The 23,172-nt window shown below is 55.6% G+C and overlaps 5 protein-coding genes across 5 annotated transcripts; 4 read left to right on the top strand and 1 right to left on the bottom strand.

Annotated features, from left to right (window-relative positions):
- Window positions 1-1,771: 1,771 nt before the first annotated feature.
- COL26b_006812 (uncharacterized protein) lies at window positions 1,772-3,913 on the top strand (the record flags this gene model as incomplete). Its single annotated transcript, XM_053179623.1, has 3 exons — window positions 1,772-3,304; window positions 3,397-3,725; window positions 3,826-3,913. The coding sequence occupies 3 exons, from the start codon at window positions 1,772-1,774 to the stop codon at window positions 3,911-3,913; spliced, it is 1,950 nt and encodes a 649-aa protein (XP_053036412.1).
- A 1,584-nt stretch (window positions 3,914-5,497) lies between these two features.
- Window positions 5,498-6,436, top strand: IDI1 (isopentenyl-diphosphate delta-isomerase idi1; the record flags this gene model as incomplete). The annotated part of the gene is made up of 3 exons (XM_053179624.1): window positions 5,498-5,690; window positions 5,804-6,142; window positions 6,204-6,436. 3 exons carry the CDS (start codon window positions 5,498-5,500, stop codon window positions 6,434-6,436), a joined length of 765 nt encoding a protein of 254 aa, XP_053036413.1.
- A 3,291-nt stretch (window positions 6,437-9,727) lies between these two features.
- Window positions 9,728-10,755, top strand: COL26b_006814 (uncharacterized protein; the record flags this gene model as incomplete). Its single annotated transcript, XM_053179625.1, has 3 exons — window positions 9,728-10,032; window positions 10,160-10,412; window positions 10,513-10,755. 3 exons carry the CDS (start codon window positions 9,728-9,730, stop codon window positions 10,753-10,755), a joined length of 801 nt encoding a protein of 266 aa, XP_053036414.1.
- Window positions 10,756-11,314: 559 nt separating this feature from the next.
- On the bottom strand, window positions 11,315-12,343 carry COL26b_006815 (uncharacterized protein; the record flags this gene model as incomplete). The annotated part of the gene is made up of 3 exons (XM_053179626.1): window positions 11,315-11,950; window positions 12,042-12,262; window positions 12,340-12,343. The coding sequence occupies 3 exons, from the start codon at window positions 12,341-12,343 to the stop codon at window positions 11,315-11,317; spliced, it is 861 nt and encodes a 286-aa protein (XP_053036415.1).
- A 1,633-nt stretch (window positions 12,344-13,976) lies between these two features.
- Window positions 13,977-17,141, top strand: COL26b_006816 (uncharacterized protein; the record flags this gene model as incomplete). The annotated part of the gene is made up of 4 exons (XM_053179627.1): window positions 13,977-14,445; window positions 14,505-16,591; window positions 16,659-16,828; window positions 17,054-17,141. The coding sequence occupies 4 exons, from the start codon at window positions 13,977-13,979 to the stop codon at window positions 17,139-17,141; spliced, it is 2,814 nt and encodes a 937-aa protein (XP_053036416.1).
- Between the last annotated feature and the right edge of the window lie 6,031 nt (window positions 17,142-23,172).

Here is a 23,172-nt window from a genome sequence, read left to right on the forward strand (position 1 = left end):
AGAACGAGAGAGGAAGAGGGAGATAATGGCGGCCACGATGAATTGTCGTCCGTCTTCCTTGTACGTAATACACGTCACAATGGTTGGTGGTGGGATATTGCCTGTTCGCGATACGGGGAACGGGGAAGACGGGATAGATAGGCATAGGGGGGACCCTTGACGGGGGACGGAGAGGCATGCAGGCCCTCCACTACAAGCTGCAACACCACGCTGAGGGAGTGATTGGGGACGGCACGGCGTAGGACGCCGATTTGCGGGTTGCGACAGTGGTGTTCGCCCCTCCTGGGTGTCGTTCGGCTTCGCTAGTGCGTGTTGGTGGGAGGGTCGGCCATCCCAGATGTGGGCAACGACAAGCATCGGGTGCGTGGCGGGGGGACCGGGGGTCGGGGTTAGGAGGGAGGGGCGATGGGCAAGCAGGCATCTCATCGGATAGTGTACTTTTTTTTGGTGGTGGCCAGGTGAGAGAAGGAGGAAAAGGCGATGGGCTGGTCGGGCCATTGGGCGGTGCTTGAATCCGGGGTCCCGGTCGGTTTGCGCGGCGGAGTCGGAGGATGGCCGTGTTCGTGTTATCTCTGGGGTGTGTTTGGGCGGTGGATGTTTTTTTTCTGGTGATGGGTGATGGTGCATGGTTGGTATGGACGGCGAAGCGAAGAGCTGAACTTGAGGTTGGGGGAGATGGTGAGAGACATGCTTAATGCAGCATTTCAGCGGCCTTTCCCTGTTATGTCATTGGCTGGTGAGTCAGGCGATTCCAAGATTGATTGCATGGGAGATCAGTTGCGGAGAGCGTGCGTGCGCCCTGTAAGTGACAAGCTTGTACTCTGTAATGTAAGGCAGGCGGCACGTTCTCACAATAGCGACTAAGGCAGGCCGAGGAGGATGACAGGACAACCCGTGGACGGGGTGGCTTGGCGAGGTGGTGGGCACTGGGCAGCCAAGTAAGGTAGCGCAATTGCAGGCGGGCAGACAGGCTGGTCCGAGTGGGTATGGCGACATGGAAAGCACCAACCGCCATGGTCTAGCCGCACTTTCCCATGACAGATCAGAGGGACACGGCGGGCAATGGCGACCGCCGGGGAGGCAAGCAGGGTCGGATGGAGGGGGGGACCCTGGGAAACGCAGCTCCCGTCCTTGTCGGCCGGCGCGATCTTGCTCACAATTATTACGGGCGCGTCTTAAGATGGTCAGATTCCCCAGCTTTTGCCTCGGGAACCACTCATACTGCATCGTCCAATATCAACCAACCTTGCTGGAGGTGTGCCACGCCGTGGGCAGCGAGCCGCGCTTACTTGCATATCTATCTATCTAGTCCGCCCGGTACCCTCCTCCGACTCCTTTTCTCTCCGAGTTTTCTCCTATCGTTGCTTGCTTCCTGGCATTGTCGCCGCCGTTGCTGACCTGCTGAGAGACGAAAAAAAAAGAAACGAATCATACGACGAAGTTTCACGGGCAATTGGTACGCCTGCGACGTTGTGTGTCCGTCTCTGCTGGCGCATAAGAGTAATACATCGGGAGCGCAACCGGCCCTTTTGGAGAAGTGAGCACACCGGTCTCGGCACACACGCCGCTCATCGCCTTGTTTATATCGCCGCCGTCTCACAAGACATTCAAGACACGAGCTTCCGGCCGGATTGGATTTGGCTTTGCGATCACTTACATCATTGCGCCGGACTTTCGACCGTTGACAAACAAAAGAGTTAGAGAAAACTGTCGGCCGGCTGAATAGGGAAAAGAAGGGAATCTTCAGCGATCAACATCAACCACCGATAACATGGGCGACGACCGCTCAATCCCAATCAAGGCGGCATCCTCAAGCCGCGACTTCGTCTCGCAGCTCAGCTCCTCTTTCCGCTCAGGAACACCAACCGCCCAAGAACTCCTAGCCAGGGATCTGGCAGAGTGCTCAGACGAAGAATATGTCGACGAGAACGAGGATGCTGTCGGCTCCGCTTCAGAGTCCGACGAGCAGGAAGGGCCTCTGTTTTACCGGCGGCCCAGCGGTGTCGCCTTTGGCACATCGCGCCCGGTCATGAACCCGCAGACTGTCGACTTGGAGGAGCCGCCATTCCTGACCCGCGTCGAGAAGAAGCAGTCACGCGACGCTGAGAGGAGTCTACTCCGCGACAACCACGTTCTCCCGCCAAAACACCCCCGACCACCACATGAGCCTTTCTACCGCCGCGCATATCGTCGTCTCTTCAGCACTAAGGTCCCGCTTGAGCCTCACGACGAGGAAGCCCCGCAGATTGTCGTCCGTCGTCCGACCGAGTCAACTCCCCTGCTGGCCGGTACCACCCCCGCGCCCGGGGCCCCGGAGGACGGCCACGAGCACCTCAACGAGCAATGGGAAGCTGCCGTCGCGACGGGCCACCTGCGGACGACATGGCAGCGCGAGTCCAAGACTATAGTTCAGTATGCGGCTCCCCTAGTTGTTACGTTCATGTTGCAGTACTCTATCAACGTCGTGTCCATCTTCACCGTTGGTCGCATCGGCAAGATGGAGCTCGGCGCCGTCAGTCTGGCGTCCATGACCGCGACCATTACCTGCTATGCCCCCTTCCAGGGTCTCGCAACCAGTCTCGATACTCTCTGCGCCCAGGCGTACGGCTCTGGGCATCGTCACTTGGTCGGTCTGCAGCTGCAGCGCATGACGTACTTTCTGCTCATGTGCTTCCTGCCGCTGGCCGTGTTGTGGTTCTTCGGAGACGCAGTTCTAGGCGCCATCATCCCGGAGCCTGAATCCGCGCGGCTCGCGGGCATTTACCTGCGCGTGCTGATTCTGGGCGGTCCAGCTTTCGTTTGCTTCGAAGGCGGGAAGCGGTTCGTGCAGGCGCAGGGCCTGTTTCAGGCAACGACGTGGGTGCTCCTGATTGCGGCGCCCATCAATGTCTTTGTCAACTGGTTTCTGGTCTGGCATCTCAACTGGGGCTACATTGGCGCGCCCGTCGCCGTCGTCTTCACCCAGAATCTGCTTCCGCTGCTGCTGTTCCTCTACGTGCGCTTCGTCAACGGCTCTCAATGTTGGGGCGGTTTCAGCAGTCGCGCCCTGTCCAACTGGGGACCCATGCTGCGCCTGGCGCTGCCTGGTATGATCATGATCGAGGCCGAGTACATGGCGTTCGAGGTCCTGACGCTGTTCTCGAGCCATTTTGGAGCAGAGTACCTGGCGGCGCAGAGCATCGTGCTCACACTGACGGCCATCACGTACCAGATCCCATTCCCCGTCAGCATCGCCGCGTCCACCAGAATTGCCAACCTCATCGGTGCAGGGTTGGTGGATGCGGCAAAGACTACCGCCAGAGTGGTAAGTTTCCACTAGCCTTCCCGCTTGAATCGTCTGAATTTCTGTCACTTGTTTCGGGATTTAAAGTAGGATAAGCTAACGTATTGCGCCAGGCATTCGCCGCAGCTCTCATCGTGGGCCTGTTCAACTTCACGGTGTTCAGCAGCCTGCGTTTCCAGGTGCCCAAGCTCTTCACGAGCGACGAGGAGGTCATCGCCATCGTGGCGGACGTGCTGCCGCTGTGCGCGCTGATGCAGGTCTTTGACGGCCTCACCGCGGGTGCTCACGGGCTGTTGCGCGGCATCGGGCGGCCCGCTATTGGCGGGTACACCAACCTGGTCGTGTACTATCTCATTGCGCTGCCGGTGTCTTTCGGGACCGGGTTCGGGCTCGACTGGAAGCTCAAGGGGTTGTGGACCGGCGTCACGGGCGGTCTTGCGCTGTAAGTGTTTTTGCTACATTTCTCTCCTCCCGTTGGACAGTGAAGCGGGTCATTTCTCCCTCGGTGATGAAACGAATGCTGACGGTTGTTTTGAACGTAGTGTCTCTGTGATTGAGTACGCTTTCGTCGTCCTCTTTGACTGGAACCAGGCGGCGAGGGAAGCGGAGTCGAGGAACAGCGCCCAGTGAAACGAGAGGGGCTCCTTGGCCGTTGGGGGGAGGGGGATGTTGCTTTATGACAAAAAGTCCTTGCGGGGTGGCATATACGATAACATTGCTGTTGCGTTTTTGGAGCGATCGGATCGTTTTAGGCAAGAAAAGTTCTGCTTTAGCATATACGTACACAGATGAAGGGGGAAAGTTGCCTAGGAAAGAGGAGGTCTTGTTTTAATCATAATGCGCGACGATGATGTCCATGATGCATTCTGTAGCGTCTCAAGTTTGTAGTCGTTTTCTTCATACTTAATGAGTATCACGGCAAGCAAGTTAATGTCCCATTGAATTGGTGGTTACCTTGATCGTAGGATTGAATCTGAACGACAGGAGAAGAACTCCTCGAACGAAGGATTGCGTTTCAAGTCCGTTCTTTTACCACCTTAGCGGTGTCTCTGGAGGCGCGCTTTTTGGATTAGGGAAGTTTTCTACGACTGTGACATGGGAAGCTCAGACGATGACGGACGTCCGTGGTTTTTTGCCCTCGTTTTGGTAGGTTCGTTCAAGATGGTGGGAGGGTTCCTAAAGGGCTTGGCCGGTGCGAGAGCGATGCGGAGGTCGGGCTTGGAGAGTTTTGGAAATCTGAGGACCCGTGCCGAGGGACTGTTTTCTGTCTCGAAGGGGTTTTTGGAAGTAGATGAGGGACGTTGGTGTAGTTTAGTTAAAGTGTTGTTATCAAGCTCAAGAAAACACTTATGGCGAATATAGGTTGATGCTCTATGAGTTGAAAGCGCGGAAACATTCACAATGTTTCCGTGAGCCTTTGTGTCCGAATATCCGCAGTACGCTCGCTGCAGAAAAAGTATCCGTGGTGGGCTTGGTCTTGCAAGGGTCGATACCTTATGACATGACAGCAGCCCCCAAGAGTGAAGGTTGGTTGGCTCGGTGGGGAGGGCGCCGGGGGCCTCGACCAACCCCTCCTTTCAGCAGCTTGCACCACCCCGTGGCCGAAGCAAGGCGGTGATTTCCCCAAACAGCTTTCCCAAATGCTTGCTGCTTACATCCATGTGGCCGCCGTCGTGTAAAGTGGGTGTTGGAAGGGATGGAAAGCAAACAGTGAATTGATAGCTCGCCAGCTCCAGTGCCTATTTTGCCGCTTACCGCGCTACCGCCGCGGGTCATTTAATCAGTGCAGGGGCAGGGAGTGAGGGGCACTGTTTTTTTTTTCTTGGTGCTGTCGAGTAGCCAGACCAACCAGGAACACCAATCAGTGTCCCAACGAAGCTTGAACCCCTCCTTTTTTTTCTCTGCTCGCCGCCATTTTAAACTTGAGAGGGGCGTGTGTGGGAAAACTGTCCGATCTTCAAACACACCCACCCTAGGTATCCTCGCACTTTCGCACTTTTGGGGGGAAGCTCCGACCGCGGCTGCTTGTGTGTTCGATTCTATATATTGCACGGCAATCTCCCGGGACCTTCCCGCCTGACTCTTGCTGTATTTCGTTGTTACGGTAAATTTGTACCTTTGTGTATAGCAACAAGCACAGCTTTGCGCGCGCGCAACCACCCACCATATCACGAAACGAAACGAACAAGTGTTGGAGAAAGAAAAGTAGCAAAGATGTCGACCACGACAACGACGACCGGCACCGAGGCCATCACGGCCGAGTCGATCCTCCGCCTGTTCCCCGACATCGACACGAGCACCGAGGCGCTGAGCGGTCACGATGCCGAGCAGATTCGCCTGATGGACGAGGTCTGCATTGTCCTTGACGAGAACGACAAGCCCATTGGCAACGCGAGCAAGAAGGCTTGTAAGTTTAGAGCTCCCCCCTCTTCCCCCTTCCTAGCTTGCCTTCCTCTGGGAGGCATCTAGTGTGCTCGTCAAGGACGAACAAGGGCTAATCTCTCCTCCGCTACGGAACAGGCCACCTCATGACCAACATCGACAAGGGCCTGCTGCACCGCGCCTTCTCCGTCTTCCTCTTCGACGCGGACAACAAGCTGCTGCTGCAGCAGCGCGCGACGGAGAAGATCACGTTCCCGGACATGTGGACCAACACGTGCTGCTCGCACCCGCTGGGCATCCCCGGCGAGACGGGCAGCGACCTGGAGGACTCGGTGGCGGGCGTCAAGAACGCGGCGCGGCGCAAGCTCGAGCACGAGCTCGGCATCGACCCCAAGCAGGTGCCGTTCGACGACTTCCACTTCCTGACGCGCATTCACTACAAGGCGCCTAGCGATGGCAAGTGGGGAGAGCACGAGAGTGAGTTTTGAGAGCCTGGAGTGTGTATGAATAGATAACGCTAACGTGGACGGTGCTGTAGTCGACTACATCCTCTTCATCAAGGCCAAGGTCGACCTCAACCCCAACAAGAACGAGGTCCAGGCGACGCAGTACGTCAGCGCTGACGAGCTCAAGAACCTGTTCAAGCAGCCCGACCTCAAGTTCACGCCGTGGTTCAAGCTCATCTGCGAGAGCATGCTGTTCGAGTGGTGGGGCAGCCTTGAGTCTGGGCTGGACAAGTACACCAACGAGCAGGAGATTCGCCGCATGTAAGTGATGGAAGAAGAAACAAATGCTTCAATGAGAAAAAAACAGGATATGAGCATTTAGACGCGGGAGTTTCTTGTTATGTCGAGGTGTGGCTGCGGTTTCACGTTGTTTTTTTCCTTGATTTACGATAACCTAGATATCCAAACACGCCGCCTTTTTCTTGTTATACATTATGAATATGGGTGTCAGCCTTGGTAGAGACGAGCCAAAAGGAGCATTGAGACACGGAGACTGGTATCATTTAGTGAAATTCGCGACACCGCCAGATACGTAGACACGGGTCGTAGGGTCTCTACGTCGCGGGTCCTGCAGGGTTAGAGGAGCGTGATTCAACCGAGTTGTCGAAAGGCGGCAGTACGGACATGTTGAAGATGTATCCGAAGGCGAAGCTGCCGAGACAATGACCGCCCATCACTACGTTGCATGGTCAGTTACCTTGTGCTCGGATGGAAAAGACAGGAAAGAACAAGTCAATCAGGATATTAGTAAGTGAACCTGAGCTATGGGGCCGGATAGGGTACTTACCGCTCCAAATGGGAAGGATTGTTCTGTCAGCGGCGTGCCTCCCTCGCCAGGTTGCCTACCTCAGCTTTCGGAAGCAGCTCCGGATTACACCCTTCCCAGCAAACGGGCAATGACGAAGCACCCACCGGCCGCGTGGAACTCCTTGGTTCCTCAAATGTACTGCAACATTTGTCTTCCCTCTTTCTCAAACCAACCGCTATGGTGAAGCCAATGTGCGTGCACGTCTGCGTCAGTCCGACTTGGTGATTCTTGTTCATCAGACGGGTTTTCCATCAGATCTCATTCACCTTCTTGACAGCGGTCGTCGCTGTATACCCCACGAAAAGCCATGATCTTCACGCAGCCCAATCCCGCATCCGATGCCCAACGTTCCGTACCTGGACGTCGCGCAATCCCACGTCGTACAAATGCTTCACGGAGCGCCAAGACACCCTGTGCCACTAAGCAGCCACGCATCACTACTCGCCCAAAGCCCCTCCGACTCGGTGTTTTCAACGATCAACCTAGTTACCAGCAGAAACTCATCTGCGGTGATTACGGTCTAAACGATGGAATTCCAGTTGACTAGGCTAACTTCGTGCTTGCTGCAGACAGCTTACATACGGCTGCGAGCCCCGTTTCAAGGGCCAAAATGTTTACACAACACTGCCAACGTCCATGCCTTCCGTCCCACCATTCCTCTCCGCCGACGTAAGACGAGATCGATCCGCCACCCGCAAAACACCACGACAAAGCCAGAGAGTATTGCGTCTGACACGGCAACGGTAAGGCGATCCTCGTCTATGGGCTTGGCGTATGCACCCCACGTGTGAAGCTGCGATGTCAACGACTCGTCACATCATATACCTTGTTGGTGCAGCGCTGCCTTATCTGAGCATTCCTCGGGATCGGGCGCTTCGGCGAGCCTATGCCGTACAGAGCCTCTAGCATGCCAAGCCCCCTCACCTGACAAAGCTGCAGACCCTCCTCGGCGGAAGCCTTGTTGGGGCCGGCCTGGATTTCGCCCTGCTTCGATTCGCCCGCTCAGCGCTGGGGGCGGAACGGAGCACACGGTGCGGTACGCCCGGACACCGCCCGGGACGGCCGTGGCTCCACGTCGGAGCTGATAGGCACAGTGGAACGCCTTGGCCGCGTCAGGTTTCACAGCGAACTATGCCGTTGTTGGCATGTGCATCCGCATCGATTGGGCGGGCTCCTGGACTGCAGGGTGTTTGGTTCAAGATACGGGGCGCAGAGAGCAGTCCGACTGATGAACCCTGGGATTTGCGTCCCTATCTCTGGGTCCAGCTGGCCAACCTTTCCCCGCACACCCCACTCCATCCTCCCGTCACCAAGACACAAACAAGCAAGACTCAGGATTCATCCGTTGTGCGCCGTACACTCCTCAACCACTTGACTTCTGCATATACTAGTTGAGCAACACGGCGGTCATCCCTTCGCGCTGGAGGGGCAAACGGCGTTGGCTGGACTTGCATACCCGTCCACGCCGGTTTGCTCAGTAGACCACCAGTGCTGATGCGGCACACGAACACATGCTCTATTCCGACACAGCTAGCAATCTTCTCCTGAGCTCTAAACCCAGGTCATCCTGGTCTGCCCACCCCCCCATGAGCTTATACGGCGCTGTCCTCGTGCCTTTCATTACGGCATATCTGGATGGTATCGAATCCCATCAGCATGGTTTTGGCTAGTGTTGAGGCAAGCCAAGGCGGATACCAAAGGCAAAGCTGCCCGCATACTGTCGGTGCAACCGGCATAACCTCCCCACGACTCAGTGTGTCGTCGGTGTCCATCACCCGTTCTCGTCTTATTCGGCCTCTGTTCTACAGCAGATAGCAGCATACCTACGAGCATTCCTCTGCAGACGGGTTGTACCGTGTAGACGCACAGCAACGGCCGATCCAGCTGTTCGACACTTCCTCTCAACATCCCGCTACCCACGGCCGCCACTGTCTGAGTCCTCGCCCCAATCCCAGCTCCATCCCGCGCAGGGCTCCTTGCCCCTCCACCCTCCTAGTCTGCTGTCTTACTCTCCCTTCGTCTCATCCCTACCCTGTCCGGTTGGTCTAGTGACACCCCGAACTACATAATCCTCTTTCTTCTCCGCTCTCCAGGCGAGTTGCCTTTCTGACACTCTCTTCTTCATACCATTACACTTTGGATAGGTTCGCTCTCGTACAGTTTTCACCTAGGTTTCTACCTGGTCAAGGACAAGGATCAAGTCCTATCTGTATCGAGAGTTCCTCGTCTCAAGGCCCCAAGTTTCTGGGGGCAGATCTCTGGACAAGAACACAGCTACGGGCTGTGCTTTGTTGCTAGACTGCTGCTCACTCGACTTCAATCGAACACAGCACTTACTCAAGATCTCTCAAACTATTCCTCTTTCTCGCCCATACATCTTCATCTGAATCTCTGCTTGACAACGCATCGCCAGTCCCCATATAACATCGTTCATCGCACCTCGTGAAGGCGTCGTTTACAGCATCACGCTAACGACCCTCTATCGTTGCTTCGATCCCACACCCATCCAAAGGATCTGACCCGTCAAATCATTATTGATGTCGGTTGACCTTCGCACCAGCCTCAATTGCCTTCGCCATCCATCCAGGTTTATGCCCGTCTCGAGAACGCAGCTCTCGAGAGTACACACGGGCGACAGTATACAGAATTTAAGTACGTCTCACGGTGGAGAGACGACGCATCGCAGTGACTGTGGCTGACCACGTTCAGATTCGTGAACAAGACAGGCTCTCTGGAAAGAAGCCCGTCATGGAGCACGTAAGCAAAAGCGTCACCCTCGTCGAGCTCAAACGCTCTCTCGTTCCCCCGAAATGGGAGGATACCGTGCGTGTTATTGGCATGTCGGAGTGCAAGGAGGCCGGCCTCTCGCTGGCCCATGCCTTTGCTGCTGATGAACTTAGCCAGTACCTCCTCGACGCCGATGACATGGCCAGCTACTCGGCAGAACACAAGTGGAAGCTGCATGTCGACATCATGACTTACATCACAGCCTCTCACTGTTACGATGGACTTGTCACTACCATAGGTCCCGACCACGACGGCGTCGCTCTCTGGTGAGTAATCTTGATGCTTCATCATACTGGGCCCTACCAGCTGTAGAACTACATGTCCTCATGATGAGTGATGCTCCGACATTGACATCGCGGTAACTCTGAGCTAACATCAGACGGATACATACAGGATGCCTCCCGGATCGGTCGACAATGGTTGGCTGACTATCCTCCGAAGTGGTATGTGGCGGCTCTACTACCAGCTCACCGCGGAAGGCAGGAGTCGTTACTATGACGAGTTAATGCCACTGCTACACGACACGAAGCATGAGGTCATGGGCGAGCGGGACAATGACTGTTACTATCTGGTCTATTTAGGGACCAAGCCAAGTGCCCGAGGCAGGGGGTATGCGCGGAAGTTGCTTAACGACATGATTGAGAGGGTACGTCTCGGCCATTTCTTCCCTCTGACACCATGATTCTGCGTCCGTCGTGAGGATCGCCTCTCTACTTCGTCCATGCAAATCCCACTAACAAGCACAGGCCGACGCGGAAAACCGCGCCGTGTACCTTGAGTCGAGCTCCCTCTCGAACAATGTCTACTACAGCAAGTTCGGCTTCGAGTACAAGCGTGAGATCCGCTTGACCCGTGGAAACACCCCCGTCAGCCTATTCGTCATGGTCCGCGAACCGATCCCCCGCAAAACGGGGGTCTACTCGGCCGTCGTGGCTAGCAACATCAAGATGCAAGTCAACACGGTCATGAAGGAAGTGTCACTGGTGTGATTTCGTGGTGCAAGGCCTGTCAGTCACCTTTCCCCTGAAATGGAACAAGTGATGTGATGATGTCAGATGATGTGGTTGTTTTCTTCTTGACAAATTAAGGAATTGTTCTCGGGTGTTTTTCTCGGTCCTTTCGGGCTTGCGCCTGCGTCCAGTCTGCTACTGACCTACGCTCAAGTTTTCAACCTCCCCTGAGGGGCGTGCCCGATCCAACATCGGCGCATATTTATTTGACTCTCGCACACAGTCTCTGCCGCAGCGGGCGATGAACATGTGACCCGGTTTTGCGAATGTTTTTTATTTGGTTTCTTGCTTCGCTTGTATCTACCAACTAGCTGTAGCCATTCATTAGAATAACGACCAATTCACTCATTTCATTCATACAACTGGGGAATGGACGCGTTCTCGTGTTTCCGCCCACCTTGCCAACTCTTTTTTTTTCTCATGCTGGATATCAGCCCTCCGCCAACGCATTTTGCGTTCTTTGCAACCCGCACCTACACACTCTTCTGCTCCGTTCGGTTTCCAACAACCATTCGTTTGATATAAGCAAGCCACCAGATCAGTAATCGAGGATAGCCCACGTCTCGTCGTCGATGGTGGTGTAAATCAGACCCTGGCCCAGCAGCTCGTCCGCGGCACCCATGACGTCGCGTATGCTCAGGCCCGCACCCGTCGAAATCTGGTTGATATGCACGCCCTCGTTGCCGCCGGGCGCGTTGTTGATGAAGTTGAACATCTTTTGCGCGGCGACGGAGCAAACCCTCAGCTTGCCCGCGTGCGCAGACCCGCCACCGGCACCAGCACCGCCGGCACCGCCATCGTTCCCGTAGTTGTCGTTGCCGTCGACGAACATGCCGTCGCCGCCGCCAGCGCCGTTAGCGGCGCCGTTAGCACCGAGGGGACCCTTGGTGAAGTAGAGGTGGACGTAGGTGGACTCGAGGAGGTGGTAGTTGACCTCGTTGAAGTCGGTGACGGGGCGGATGAAGTGGGCGCCGACGTGGCGCTTGCCGTTGAAGGACTTGATGCGGCCCCAGACGCGGACGTGGCCCTCGAGGTCGAGGCCGGCGGCGTCGTCGTCCTTCTTGTCCGTGTCGACCCACTTCTTGGCCTCGATGAGACCCGTGCCGTCGTCGAGCTTGAGGGTGATGTTTGTTGGTTGCGGGGAGATTTGGCGGATCTGGGCGACGAAGGTTACCTGTGTGGAAGGAGGAAAATCAGCAAAAGAAAGTGATTTTGGGAGGGTAGAAGGGGGAAAGTAAGGCGGAAGAGAAGGGGCAAACACGAACTTGTGTGACGGTTGCTCCGTCGATTTTGAAGTCGGCGCCGGGGTAGGCTTCCTCTGCGTCGATGATCTGCTTGATCGTGACGGGGCGGAGGGATTCTTCGCTGTACGCCTTGCCGCCGCCGCCGCCCTGGCTGTTCTGCTGCGAGCCGCCGTAGACGAAGCCGCCGGCGTCGTCGCCTCCCTGGGCGCCGTATGATGTTTTTTGGTATCCGCCGTACGCAGCTGGTTTAAGTCAGTAAGACAGAGTCTTTTTCTTCTGCTTTGGATTGAAGATGGTGGAGACGGTCGGTTGGACGTACCCATTGTATCTGTAATTGTGGTATAAAGGGTTGGTGACGTGGGAGATGGAGGAGGCGGTCGAGGAGGGGGGGGGGGGTGATTTTTTGTCGAGATGCGTGAAAGGGCGGTTTAGTGCTGGGGACGCGTCTTTACGCGTTAATTGATGACTGGACTTTGAACGGCGGACCCGGCGGCGGCGGGCGGTGGGTGCCTGTGCCATTGCATGGTTGCCCCGCGTTGGGAATGTTGCTGCCCTGCGACTGGATGGAATGCTGAGGTGGGTGGATGTGGGGTGGTGATTATGTAAGGTAGACGGAATGTGGCCTGTGCTGCTGAGTGCCGGGATGCAAATTGATGTCACCCCCGTTGAAGCGAGAAGAAGTACTTGGTTGATGAAGGTCCGAGATATAGTCATTTGAAGGAGACTTATATTATTTCATGGCTGGCGTGACGCAGAAATTGATTCGATTCTAATCACAACACGAGTCTTAGATTCGTACTTTTTCGCGTTGTTTACCCCCGTAAATGCCTATCAAACGCAAGTAGTCAGTTAAGTGAGCAGACGCTGCTCAAGACATGTACAGCAGCTCTTTACTCTGGATCAAGATACAGTCATCAAAGGATCATGACAGATATTCCCGGGATTCTACCCGTCATTCTTTGCTTTATTCTCATTCATATGTCGCGTTCAACTTGAAGTGTTTACTATGAGACGGAATGCGAGTTACCCGATTCAGGGTCTTGGACTCGCAGATGAAGGTCCAAAGTCCGCTCGGCGTCACATGATGGAAGAACAATTGAGTCTTCTATGACAGCCAGAACATTCAATGCTGGACCTGGTTTCTGAGTCGAATGCAACATTGATGTGAGTGAAAGCCGACTGAAGTCGAGGCAGCTCAAACACCACCCTTGCTTTCGTCCGAATATTGAGGCGGGATCACGGTGTCAGCCACGGCTGATGGATCTTGAAGAACTCCATCAGATAATGGATGCATTGGACGAACAGATTGACCTCAACGAACAGTACTCTATAGGCTAGACACAGCATCGAATTGGCAGAATCATTCGCAACGCTCATGGACAAGCACGGACAAATTGGGCAATGTTCCACGAGTTTCTCCCCATGTTCGGTGGTCGGTGTGGCGGCAGGGTCCCGAGCCAAAGATTAGCCTCGGCTGATGGCGCTGTGGAGGCTCCCGCACCCCGGCTTTGACAACGACTGGCCCGCTGCAGTGACGCTGCACCGCTATCACTGGGCAGTGGGCGTGGACGCTTCGCGGGCAGTCTGGAGACATTGGACCACCTGCCGCGACCGGGGAGCTCTCTCCTCTCTCTCCGCCGCCGGCTCCCCCATGCCGATGCTTCTGACATCAACCATCCCAGCACCATCAAACCCAAACTCCCTTTCCTTCCGCCACTGCCACCCGACCGACGCTGCTCGATTGCGACATCCTCACCGTCACGTTCTTCTTCCGCCCAGCAAGCCACTTCGATTGCATTCTACGTACATTTTTGGCGCAACGTTAATACAAACACCATTGCCAACGCCTTTACCGATCTCTCAATCGCCCCATCGTCACCACTCCTGGTGTACGTGAACCGATAGACAACAACAGCCCATCCACGATATCCGAAGCCCCCTTTTTACGGCTTCCACATGGCGCGATCACAAACCAAGACCCTCCCCGTCATCCCCCTCGCCCGCGGCACCATCCTGCTGCCCGGTGTCACTCAGCGCATTCCCGTCACCGCCGCCCGACCCGATATCCCCGCCCTTCTCGCAAACGTCTACGAGCGCGCAGCCTCCGCCGCCCCCAACGAGCGCATCGACTCCGTCCCCATCGCCTGCGTTCCCGTCTCCTCCCCTTTCGTCGGCCCCAACGGCCAGCTTCTCATTCAGGATGCCGATCAGGTAGACGAGGCTCTGATCAAGGAGGTCGATCCCGGTACCGCCCGCAAGGCCGACCTCTTTAACTACGGCGTCGCCGCTCGCATCACCGGCATCGAGGGTAGAGGAACTGCCGAGTTTGCGTTGCGCGTGGAGGGCGTCGCGAGAGTCCGCGTCGAGAAGGTCACACAGGAGAGGCCGCACTTCGAGGCCAAGGTTAAGTACTTCCACGATGAAGGTCAGTACTCGTGCCCCAACATCACCAATGGCGTCACATGCTGACATGCCTGGCCACAGTCTCTGCAGATGCCCAGATGCAGGAGCTCTTCTCCCTCCTGAAGTTGCGATCAAGAGAGCTCGTCACCATTCTCCGCATATCCGCCCTCCTCCCCAGAAGCCCCGACAGCCCCGGCGGCCTGTCGCCCCTGCTGACTCGACGTCTCGAACTGTTCATCAATAAGAAGGAGCTCAAGGACGCCGGAAACCTGGCAGACTTCATGGCCAACATCGTCGAGGCTTCGTACGAGGAAAAGTTGGAGGTGCTTGCGGCCCTGGATGTTAAGGTCCGCCTGGCCAAGGTCATTGAGCTGCTGGATCGTCAGGTCGGGGGTATTAAGAACAATTTCAAGATCACAACGTTTACCAGCGTGCCTGTCCAATTCCTGGACAAGATCAACGACCGCTCATCGCGCCGCGTCGGTCCCAATGGCATCCCGATGCCGCCGAACACCATGTTCCCTCCTGGTCCCAACGGCGTCATGGGCCCCAACCAAGACGAGGATCAGGAGCCCAATGAGTTGGAGGAGCTCAAGAAGAAGCTGGATAAGGCGCAGCTGCCGCCGGAGGCTGCCAAGATGGCCGACAGGGAGGTGAGGAGGTTGAAGAAGATGATGCCTGGGAACCAGGAGTATCAGGTCACTCGCACGTGGCTCGACGTGCTCGCCGAGATACCCTGGACCGTGACAACAGACGACAGACTGGGCCCCGATACCCTGGCGAGAGCCCGCAAGCAACTTGACGAAGATCACTACGGCTTGGACAAGGTCAAGAAGCGCCTCGTCGAGTACCTAGCCGTCCTGAGACTCAAGCAGTCCATCAACGATGATGTCGAAGAGCAGATCAAGAAGGCCGAGCAGGAGCTGGTTCCGCCGGAGTCGGACAAGGACAAGGAGGGCGAGACCAAGGAAGAGGAGAAGGTCGATGCGGAGCAGGAAGAGCGAACGAAGCTAGCCAACACAAAGCTCGAGGTTCTCCGGTCAAGGCGCATGGTCGATAGGTCACCCATCATGCTTCTGGCTGGACCACCGGGTGTCGGCAAGACCAGCTTGGCGAGATCTGTAGCCACCGCGTTGGGCAGGAAGTTCCACAGAATCTCACTGGGTGGTGTCAGGGATGAAGCCGAGATTCGTGGCCACCGACGGACATATGTCGCGGCCATGCCCGGCTTGATCGTGCAAGGCTTGAGGAAGGTTGGAGTGGCGAACCCTGTGTTCTTGTTGGACGAGATTGACAAGTTGGGCATGTCCAACTTCCATGGCGACCCTTCCGCAGCGATGCTTGAGGTCCTCGATCCGGAGCAAAACAACTCGTTCACGGATCACTACGTGGGGTTGCCCATTGACTTGAGCAAGGTACTGTTCATCGCCACCGCCAACGACCTGAACACCATCCCGGCGCCCCTCCTAGACCGTATGGAAACCATTTACCTGCCAGGCTACACGACGCTTGAGAAACGACACATTGCAATGCAGCACCTTGTGCCCAAGCAGATCCGGGTCAACGGTCTGTCGGAAGACCAGGTCCACTTCGACAAGGACGTGGTATCCAAGATTATCGAGTCGTACACCCGTGAGTCAGGGGTTCGCAACCTGGAGCGTGAGATTGGCTCCGTCTGCCGGCACAAGGCGGTCGAGTTCGCCGAGGCCAAGGATGGTGGACAGCTTGAGACATACAAAGCACAGCTGACGGTTGAGGACATTGAGGACATCCTGGGTAGCGAACGGTTTGAGGAGGAAATTGCCGAGAAGACGAGTCGACCCGGCATCGTGACCGGCCTGGTGGCATACAGCTCGGGCGGCAACGGCAGTATCCTATTCATCGAGGTTGCCGACATGCCTGGAAACGGCAGCGTGCAGCTTACCGGCAAGCTGGGAGATGTGCTCAAGGAGAGCGTCGAGGTCGCCCTCTCTTGGGTCAAGGCGCACGCTTATGAACTGGGCCTGACGGCGGAGCCGACGACCAACATCATGAAGGAGCGCAGCATCCATGTCCACTGTCCCTCTGGCGCCATTCCCAAGGACGGCCCTAGCAGTGGCATTGGCCAAGCCATCGCCCTCATCTCTCTGTTCTCTGGGAAGACAGTTCCCCCAACCATGGCCATGACCGTAAGTCTTCATCTACCAACATGCTCCCTGATAAGCTGTGTACTGACACAACATGCTCGTGCGACAGGGTGAAATATCCTTGCGAGGCCGTGTGACTGCCGTCGGAGGCATCAAGGAGAAGCTCATCGGCGCTCTCCGGGCGGGTGTCAAGACAGTGCTACTCCCCGCGCAGAATCGGAAGGATGTGAAAGATCTCCCGCAGGAGGTCAAGGACGGTCTCGAAATTCTCCACGTCAGGTAAGTCCGACCTCAAACACTCTCACCCCCTTACCTTGTACTCTCTGCCCCCTCGCTTCCTGAAGTCGTCCCATTCCACCAACAAGCCCTCCCGTCCGTCCCATGGCGTTGTGTCTCCCCGACGCGGTGCGACTCAAGGCAAACCTCGCAACCCACTCATCACCCCCTGGTCCTGGAACCGCTTCCTTTGATCACGCAGTGTAACTGACGTTTGTCCTACTTCAGCCACATCTGGGAGGCCATCCGGCTCGTCTGGCCCGATTCCCAGTGGCCCGGCGCTGAGCCGTTCCCTCCCATCGAGAGTCGTTTGTAAATCAAGAGAGCGTGAAAACGTACCATATTCCAGGATAAGGAGACGCAGCAGCCGCGGTTTTGTACTACCCAACTCAACACCACCATCATCATCGGAACCGAGGCCTCGCCGCTTCTTCTCCCACGCAAACCAGAGTGTATCTATCAACAAGTGGAAGCGGCATAGCACGGCAGATGCGGACAAGAGGTCTCGGTTTCATTCGGCGTTTTATCCAAAGTATGGCTTTTGTTTCTTGCATCTTATTTTGTTTGGGTCTCGGGGCATGTGAGAGGGAGAATGAGGGGCGCCCCGTCAGTGAGAAGCGGCGGCCTTCATAGCCATGGTATGGAGCCGCTCTGTATGTAAACATTTTTGATAGCTTCGCAGACGCGGAAGAATTTGTATTCTACACTCAGACGAGTTTGCGACATGGCCGTGAGTGATCATGTTTACTCAAAAACTTGAGATATCGTATCGTGTACACAAGGCCCCATCCAGGGAAGTTCATTCTCCCCGAGAGTTTTCAGCGCAGGGTCACTGGCCCAGTGTTCATGCACCTCGGATGGATGTTCGTCAGATCAAGCTGAGGGTGTAGCAAATTGAGTGCATCCGCTCAAAGCTCGCGGATTTATTTCTCCATGGCCATGTTGTGTTACAACGCTTGATGCGCCGACCCGTACGTAGGTTGCCGAGGTGGTCTGGGGAGGAGGGTACCGTTGCCGAGTACATTCGTTTCTCGAATTTTGCCTTTGCTGCCAACAGACGGACTGGGAATAGTGAAAGGAGAGGCGAGATTCCTAGGTACAAATTCATACCCCGAGATTCAGCAGACGGATGTCCTTTTTTTTTCCTTTTGTTCTCCTTGAGATGTTATATGTATGTATCATGTATCTGCCATGCCTGGAAGCCACGTCATCCCAGGGGCTGGGAGTTTGGATCGACTATGGGTTACAAAGGGGAATTCTTGTATGATTTCACGTAGGTATCGATGCCAAAGGCGTTATTCTATATTCTGCTAAGATAGTAGATTCGTTGCAGAAGGTACGCGTAAAAGAGACACAGAAGTCGATCAAGAAGACGGACCATGCTCTCAGCTTGAAGCGGTCAAGAGGTGGGATTGGGACAATGGACTTTGCCATATGACGAGCCTTGAATTACCAGTTCAACGCCTCGTTATTGTATGTGTGCGGGAAGGTGCTGCGTCCATGTCATTGCCAGCGTATACTCGCTTTCGCATCCCATCAATCCCTCGTCTCCCGTCAGTGAATCGTGCATCGTTCATTCGAAGTCGAAGCACGCGCAACACGCCCGTACGTTTTCTCTTAATCTGGTTATCTGAAATGCTCCGCCGGTATGCTTCCGCTCTTCGAACGGCTGCCCGCAGCCAAAGCAGGCGGCGGTAACTTTCGGGAACCCAATCACTATCTCCCCAAGTTTCCTGTCCAATGAGTCGTGGCCCCATCACTCCAGCCCCTCGCTTCCACGACTGCGGGATGGGGACGTAATAGTCGTAGTAGTTGTCTTGAGTCGAAGTAAAATCGGGGCATGTGAGGGTTGACAATATTTCCCAGTGTAGGCTGCATCCGCCCCTCAACTTATTAGCCTCTCTGGGGGAATCACGAGGCTACCGGGTGAAAGCATTATCCCTTGCGAGAACTGCATGGCCCGGTTCTGCTGACGTACAATGAGGGCGTAGATTGAAGCAAATTTAACCCTGTGGATGAGAAAGAGAGGCAAGGTTGCATCTGTGGCGGTCCTTTCCGCTGCCATTGTCGAGGAAGTACCCGAAGTGTCCGCGGGCACCAGATAGACAGCCACCTCCGGCCAACATAGCACAGGGCCTCTTGTTCTCCTTCTTCAGCTGGCATGGACACATACGCCGTGGCCATCGTCGTCATCCGAGCCCTTCACACACCAGCCGGATGCACACGCCCCCCTTCCCTTTTGTCGATATCCCCGTGCTACAGCATGAACCAGAAATCTACTGGGACTCGATAAGCGAAATCTCTTCCGGTAGGTCTGGTGTAGCACGGAAGAGGGGGGAGGGCCATGGTGTCACGGGGACTTTTTCTTCTCCCTCTCTCTTTCTCCTATGCATGATGTCCTCTGTGTCACGGTCCCTCTCAACCTCCGCGGGAAGGCCGTAGTGCGGCTCAGAGGAGGTGGTGAAGTGTAGATTCTCACGGGGAAGAAACGCTGATGGATATCTCGGCGGGCATTGCTGAAGGGCACGCCGGACCGGTGATAGTCAGCAGGGCGGAGATTCCAATGTTCCCCACGCTATTGTCTCTGGCGTTCACGTCGTCAATGATGGCAGGAGGCGGCGGCGGCTCGACGGCGAAATAAAGAGGCTCTTGTTTACTCATCGCGAGCCCGTCCGTTCGTCGCTGCTTAGCTCTGTAGATCGAAAACCCCCCCGTTTGGAGAGAGGATCCAGAGAAAGAGGAAATCTCCTGGGAAAAGTTCCGGCCCCTTCTCCCCCCGCCAGAGCCTCTGCGATCTCCGGCCACAAATCTCCTTGATTGGAAGTTGGCTCCTCTCACTTTTGAGAACATCTGGGAGGCTATTGGCAGAACTCCAAAGACGGGAATGATGAGGCCGGGAGCAGCCTTCTTTCGCGCCGGCGCGGGCGGAACATATCTTCCCACTTCCCCCTCCATATCTCCGAAATTACGGAATACGGGGGATTCGTTTTTCATGGACGGGCTGTGCCGGCTCCAAAGGCAAAGGGAAAAGAGCGAAGTCGGGGCGTTCTAGAGCTAGTGAATGCAAGGGCAATCTCGTGTTTGGAGATGAGTTTTCCGAACTCTTTGACACCAGGCAACCGGGAGAGGCTCAATAGTCATCTTTTGGACTAGAACCTTGACAGCATCAAGCCCATCGTGGCTTGAAATCGCAATTTTGACATCGGATGAACGTCCTTAGCTTGGCGTCTTGTTCGTGCGTGCCAGTTTGAACCTGTGTCGTTACATACTACACGCCCCATCCGCCATTGCGCCTCTGCTCAGACGCTAAGAGTAACGGCTTCGATGCTCACGAGCCGTAAAAGTTGCTGACGGGCGTCTAGCGGCAGATCTAGGAGCGCCTTCGTACAAAGTGCCGGGGGCCATGTGGCTGTAGATATTGAGTAGTGTGGTCTCTCGGGCTATTTTCCCACAGATGCTAGCATTAACGAGGCGGTTTGTCTTTGAGACTTTTTGGCGCTTGTAGTCAAATCAACGGCATCAAAGACCCGACGATGTTATGATGGGGGCTGGAAGCTTCAGACTCCTTGTCAAGGGTTTACCGCCTAACGCTACTGCAATGACGTCGAAGCTAAGCAGCTTCACTCCGCAAGTCTGTGTAGGAACTCTGATGGATCTCGGAGCAAACTTGCGAACTCACCAGCCTGCTGAAAAGTTTATCAACGCGACCTCGAGGCTCCAGTCATTTAGCATCCTGTTTCCACATCGTGAGAGATTGGCCTCGGTCTGTCGAGTCGTTGAAGCTTGTTGTTGATTGACAATTCGCCCGACTTCATTTGCCGCGTACGCAGTGCAGCTGCCCAACAAGATCAACATCAAAAGTTGCCAAGTTTGCGCCTGGTCCATTAATCAAGTGGGCTCCTCGGGGACGTGGTTCAGCATTGTTGACAAGTGACAAACAAAAGGGAAATGATCAGGGTCGCCATGAACGCCATTGTCGGCCCCCCTCAAGTGTCACAAAGAGGCTTTGTTGGAGGCATATTGACCTGATTGCTCGCGAGCTTCCTTGTGTTGCATTGACCTCCGAGTACCTTATGACACCAAATCGTTGGAAACACTCAATGATACTGATACTGGCGAACATGTGTTCCAGCTGCCGTGCAGCCGCGGCGACCCACGGTCGTTCGTATATCCGTGGCAACACAAGATCCTTTGACAATGCGCAAATTGCCCTGCTCCATCTAATCCGATATGGTATCGTTCTGAACGATCATGAGGGGGATTGCTTGACCGGACGGGGCGCGTCATTTTGTGATGCCGGGGCTTGGGGTGAACTCGAAGAGGGGTAAGCATGGCCATTCACGACCGAGCAAGGCGCCAATCTTCGCCAGCCGGACATGCTGTCATGCCTGGAGTGTGCGCGACCAAGCAAGCTTTGTGCGGGTACAGTTTTGAGAGGTACGTGAGGCTTAGGAAGCAAGAGAGTATGTACATGTACTGTCTCTGTACACAGAACACAATACCAAGTGCCAGGGGTCGGTAGGTGGTTTGCCGTCCCTGTCATCCATCTGCGAGCCCTTCACAGCGGCTCGGGTGAATCTGCGGCCTGGGACAGGGGCCTGAAAAGTTCGTCTGATGTCTGTCAGAACTCCACGCTGAACATGCAGCCGGCCACACGGGCACATGCAGCGCAGGCAATCAGAATCGGATGTGCTCGTCAGGTTGGTGGAGCCGTCACAGGCCTTCGTAACGACTCCACCGCCAATGCGCGCGGGATGATAATCACCGAGTGGCCCAGAGACCCTTGGCCGATGCGATGGATGATGGTATGGATGGAATCGTCCAAGGCAAAGCTGTGGCCTGTCTCTTTTGGCTGGCCGGCGAGGACATGACAGTTGCATCCGTTGTCGTGCCGCAACCTATCATGGTTTTCCGAGTGAGTCTAGACGTCGGTGAGGTCGGCTGTGCGTCATATCTCCAGATCTGGAGCCGTCGTGCCGTCTGTCAAGACGCCCCCGACTTCCAAGTGGCCTCTGCCCTGGCCATTTTTATGAGAATTGTCACCGCCTGTCTCCTCCTGTTAAGCTTGATGGCCTTGTCCTTGCTGCTGATTTGTCGCCACATTGTATCCCGTACCGCGAACCTACGACGTGCTAACGCAGCCACAGCCCGCGGGAGTCCTTGCATTTCGGCACAACCGCTTTGCTCCAGTGCAACAGCAGGCGACTGACACATGCGAGTCGAAACGGCGCCTGATATGCGCGCGTTTCTTAGGCAGCCCCGCGAATTGATTTATCTGAAGAATCAATGAGTCCATTGTGGCCGGCTGTTGGCGCGCTCGCAAACCAGCGGTGACGCCGAGCGTCCACGGCGGGGGGGGGGGGGGGGGCCCGTTCCGGATGCACCACCTCTGGGTACGTGGTGGATGGAAATAGTAACGGGCTTTCAGACTCGATCACGAATCTTCAGAGTGATCTCTAGGCTATACAGTCAACAGCGTCTCGTCGACGCCGAATTTTTCCGGATGCTCATCATTGTTGACACTCACATCTAGGTGAGTATTTCTGGTGTTCCTCTGCTGCCCGTACCATGTGGCAGGCAACCGAATCTGGCACACCCAGCTATATTATGATCAGGGTGAGATCAGATATAGGGCTCCGGGACTCAGGATTCCGCTGCAGGACAGCAGGCATGACGATCGACCCAAACCACCCTGGAGCCAGACACGGGGCCACACTCGGTACCAGTCCGTCCCATGGTCCCTTGTCGCCCAATTTTAAATTCATCCCATCTTCTGAGCCAATCAACCTCGCAAGGATGGTTGCGAATGCCCAAGGTTGAGGCTCATCCACGCCTTCCGCGGCCCAGACGCCGACCAGTGGGAATCGCTGCCATCATTGATTTAGCCCATATTGACCTGCGTTGATTCTCATTACGAAGACTGACTGCTGCCGACCAGCTATTGCAGCATGGTCTCGGACTGATTCTGGCATGTATCTTTGTGCACTGAATAATGAGGGGCTGGGTCAACCTCCTGGCGATCTGCAGGATGATACACCAGACAGGCAGGGCCTGGTAAGACTGACCATATTCCCAACTGGCTGGTACTGTTGAGGACTAGGCGAACGCCCTTTTCGGTAGCTCGCCCGTACGGTGGTATCGCCGCTTATGATCTGACATCACGGTAGCTAATGCTGGGGATGTCGCAAGGCCCTAGCGCCTCGCATCGACGGGTTTGCGACAATGTTGGCACGACTTGACCGCTGAAGGTTCATGCAGCGCAGCCCAGAAGTGTTATGCGTACGCAGTTTTTGCGTGGCCCCCCGTCCCGTCCGCGCCTGGAACAAGTCTTGGACTTCTTGCGCTAA

Source organism: Colletotrichum chrysophilum (genome assembly GCF_026319265.1).
Source record: "Colletotrichum chrysophilum strain AFK26 chromosome Unknown scaffold_52, whole genome shotgun sequence".
Taxonomy (NCBI): Eukaryota; Fungi; Ascomycota; class Sordariomycetes; order Glomerellales; family Glomerellaceae; genus Colletotrichum; species Colletotrichum chrysophilum.